General features: G+C 44.4%; 1 protein-coding gene across 1 annotated transcript in view; it reads left to right on the forward strand.

Annotated features, from left to right (window-relative positions):
* The window catches only part of LOC106605806 (cellular retinoic acid-binding protein 2), a 13,431-nt gene extending 10,335 nt beyond the window's left edge, over positions 1-3,096 (forward strand). The window contains exons 3-4 of the mRNA XM_014201753.3: positions 1,109-1,225; positions 2,291-3,096. Of these exons, the coding sequence (XP_014057228.1) occupies positions 1,109-1,225; positions 2,291-2,341 (168 nt within the window). The 3' untranslated portion in view covers positions 2,342-3,096. The remainder of the gene's footprint in view (positions 1-1,108; positions 1,226-2,290) is intronic.
* Positions 3,097-4,295: the final 1,199 nt, after the last annotated feature.

A 4,295-nucleotide genomic window follows, 5' to 3' on the forward strand; every position in this document is an offset into this window, starting at 1 on the left:
CACAACAAAATGTGGAATAAGGCAAGGGGTATAAATACTTGCTGAAGACACTGTATACATCACACACACACACACACACACACACACACACACACACACACACACACCCACCCACACACACACACACACACACACCCACCCACACACACACACACACACACACACACACACACACGCGCGCGCACGCACACACACACACACACACACCCCTCTGTACTCACATGAATCTCTGTCCCACACCCTATCCACTGTCCCTAATGAAAGCCTCGACTCATGTTTGACCCCTAAGCTACAACTCCCCAGGTTTTATCTGTAAGAGAAACCCAGACCTGTGGACTGTGGAGTGCTAGAGGGACTATGGGATATGATCCAGTGTTGGCTTGGTCTCTGCTTCCACTGGGTTGATCTATGCTTTTACTAATGCCTCTACAGACTCTATTTAATTTGGCATTTCCCATATTTTCACTGATACCATATGAAACCCCTCCCTTAGTCTCCTAGGAACAATCTCACTGCACCACTCTCCACTTCTCTCTCTCTCTCCCTCCCTCCCTCCCTCCCTCCCTCCCTCCCTCCCTCCCTCCCTCCCTCCCTCCCTCCCTCCCTCCCTTCGTCTTTCATTCTTGCCATGTGTAAGTCCCTATCAAACTCTCCGTCTGATGGCCTCTGCTTGGCTGTCTCCAGAGGAAACAGACAAACACCCAGAGCCTCTCTCTACTAACGATGAGCACATCACACATTATCATCTCCTAGATATTCCCTCTCTCCTTTCCTCCTTCTCTCCTTTCCTCCTTCTCTCTCCCCCCCAGAGGCCATGCAATAGCATACACACTAGGTCACCTCCCTCTTTTTCTCTCACTCTCACCAATTATTGTTCTATCCATCCATCCATTTACCGCCCGCCCATCTGTCCAAAACATGACTTTCATCTCTCTGATGCTCATCTAACTATATTGTCTGTCTGTCTGTCTGTCTGTCTGTCTGTCTGTCTGTCTGTCTGTCTGTCTGTCTGTCTGTCTGTCTGTCTGTCTGTCTGTCTGTCTGTCTGTCTGTCTGTCTGTCTGTCTGTCTGTCTGTCTGTCTGTCTGTCTGTCTGTCTGTCTGTCAGAGTCTTCCAAAGTGGGAGACAGACAGTAAGATCAGCTGTGAGCAGACTCTGCAGAAAGGGGAGGGACCTAAGACCGCCTGGACCCGAGAGATAACCAATGACGGCGAGCTCATCCTGGTAAGACTCTCTTACTACTGGCTACCTGTCCTGTCAATCAACCACAGTTAGAGGTATTGTACTGTACAACCGTCCATTGATACATTTTGAACACAGTATGCTTGAGGACCTCAGTCATTTTCCATCCACACAAAGAAGGGACGACTCACCTTATCTACTACCAATGTGTAACACACATCTACTGGAGCCTACACACTGTGGGGCCAGGAAGTTTTTCCATAATACGATAGTCATCCCTCCACTCCATTCAGATCAGTGTTAACGAGGGGAGGGAGGGAGGGAGGGAGGGAGGGAGGGAGGGAGGGAGGGAGGGAGGGAGGGGAAGAGGAGGAAGAGAAACAGTTTAGGCCTACTGGAACCAGGGGCGCAACTTTCAATTTCAGTTTTATCATTGGAATGTGATACAAAACGGGGCCACGGTGTGCTTTAGGACCATGCGGGGGACTCCGAGCTGTTTGAAGTGTTTATCTGACTGATTTAGTAAAACATTTTTTTCATACAAAACAGTTATGTTCCGACCACTTCTAAAACCAAAGTTGCTCCCCTGACTGGAACGTATAGCTAATGATCATAATGTGTTCCACTGTGTGGAGTGGCATGAAGCTGAAAATGAAAACTGCCACTCTGTAAAAGGACGCGTCATTAGAGCGAACACAACCCGTCAAACCAGAGACAACTCCCTGGTTTCCTGGAATCAGTTTGTTTTCCCATTTGTCAAGGACCTTGAACACATGCATCTGATGCATTGCACAATATGTGGTCTGTCTCTGATCATTTCATATCTCATGCTGATGTTGTTTGGCTTCTAATTCAATTAGTCAACTTAGATCTAAAATCGTACGGTTTCCATGGTAAAAAAGGCCAAAACGTTGTAATACAGAACCATAAGGAGTCATTCAGGACACCTCTTGTTGGAAGAGACACAGTCACAGACAGGGACTGAACAGGATGGATTGAGATGTTAATGTTGGATATGAATGCTTCTATTGAATACTGCACATCTTTATACATTCCTTGGATATGAATACCTATATTAAATACATCTATAAATTCCTCTCATTCCAGACCATGAGTGCGGACGATGTGGTGTGCACCAGAGTCTACGTACGAGAGTGAAAGAGAAGACAACTCTTCATCCTTCCATCTCACTCACTCACTCACTCACTCACTCACTCACTCACTCACTCACTCACTCACTCACTCACTCACTCACTCACTCACTCACTCACTCACTCACTCACTCACTCACTCACTCACTCACTCACTCACTCACTCACTCCACAAACCCCCGGCCAGAATGGGCAGGGTGAAAGCAGCTTGTAGAATCTAGTTTAACTCCAAAACCATGGGTTTGAACCCAGTCTAGTTGACCTATATCTATTAAAGTCAGTCTTGCCAATGTTCTGTCCACTTACTCAGTGAGGTTGTAAACCTGAAAGTGTGTATTTTTCTGAGTCTTTGTACGTGCAAGGTTGTTGATCCATGTGTGTGTGTGTGTGTGTGTGTGTGTGTGTGTGTGTGTGTGTGTGTGTGTGTGTGTGTGTGTGTGTGTGTGTGTGTGTGTGTGTGTGTGTGTGTGTGTACGTGCTAGTCAGTGGAGTAGGTCTAAGTGTGTGTGTCAGTGTCTGACTATATTTATAGTTATGTAAACCTATCTATGAGCTCTTCCAGTTATAAGGTCAGTTACTTTGTGTCCGTTCTCTCTCTACTTCTCTCTTCCCTCTTATCTCTATGTCGATAAAGTTGTATATTTATTACACTAGATCTGATACCGTGTTGCTATGGTTTTTACTTTGTCTCTTTTATATCAAATCTGATCATAGGAAATTATGCTTTCTATGGGAAGACAATAAAACACGATGTTGACTCCATACGGTTTGAGTTTTTGGTATCCACACACACACACACACACACACACACACACACACACACACACACACACACACACACACACACACATCCTGACACGCACATAAACGCATGCTCACACACTTACTTACACACACAGTTGCTCACAAACACAAACAGTACAGATGTAGGATCTTAATTTGAGCCAGTTTCGTACAGCAGGAAAATAATCCTGCAGAAACAGTAAATGTGAATTATTATCTGGATTATAACTAATGGCCATTTTTCTAGGGGGTTGGTACATTATTCGTAAGGAAAAATCAAGTCTGATATTTTAAAGTGGAAATTACAAACTTCAGAAGCCCTTTTAAACTTCAACTACACAACAAGTTTCAGATTTCCTGCAGTGCAGGAACATTCTCCGGCAACAGACAGGGTGATCAAAAGAATATCCTACATCTGTAAATACTCAAGGACTAAGATTTTACTGGTAAATACCGCTTTATGGTTTGTTAGTCTAACTGTAACTCTAAATACACACACACACATACACACACACACATTAATACTAGTGCTGACACAATTACCGTATAACCGTGTAACCGACGGTAATGGATGAAGACCATCATAAAAATTAAACAACTGTCATAATCGTTTAAAAAATAAATAGAACGGCCAGGCATTTGTGGGGCTGAGTCTGTTTCCGCGGTAACATGGACTCTTAAAAATGTGATGAAACTTTGTTGCTCCTTGCTGAAACAAGCAAGGTGTTGTAGCAAACAAGTCTTGGGGTGCCAACGCCCCCACAATGCAGCAACAGACACATAGAAATAGAATGAATCATTCTTAGCACATGCAGTCAGTAGCAGAGGAGGAGAAAATGTGTCAAAAAAAATAAAATAAATACAAATATATTTTGTATTATTTGCTAGTTGAACGGTTATTATGGAGACCGTGGTCATTTGGCTGGCCAATTACCATCATCCAACATGACATGACCGTCACAGCCCTAACTACTACACATCTTATTGTAGACTGTCTCAGCTGTCTGCAACAAGAATAACTTGTCTGTCGGTCCGCCCCCTCGAGACTCTCCCTCTCCCTTTTTCCTTCTCCCCATCCCTCCCGTCTTTCTCTCTATGTCAATCATCTCTCTGCCACTCCTTTCTTTCTCACTGCCTCTCTTCTCGGTCATTTTCTCCATTCATCCTCTCTTCTCTCT

This window comes from Salmo salar, chromosome 05 (assembly GCF_965601325.2).
Source record: "Salmo salar chromosome 05, fSalSal1, whole genome shotgun sequence".
NCBI classification, from domain to species: domain Eukaryota; kingdom Metazoa; phylum Chordata; class Actinopteri; order Salmoniformes; family Salmonidae; genus Salmo; species Salmo salar.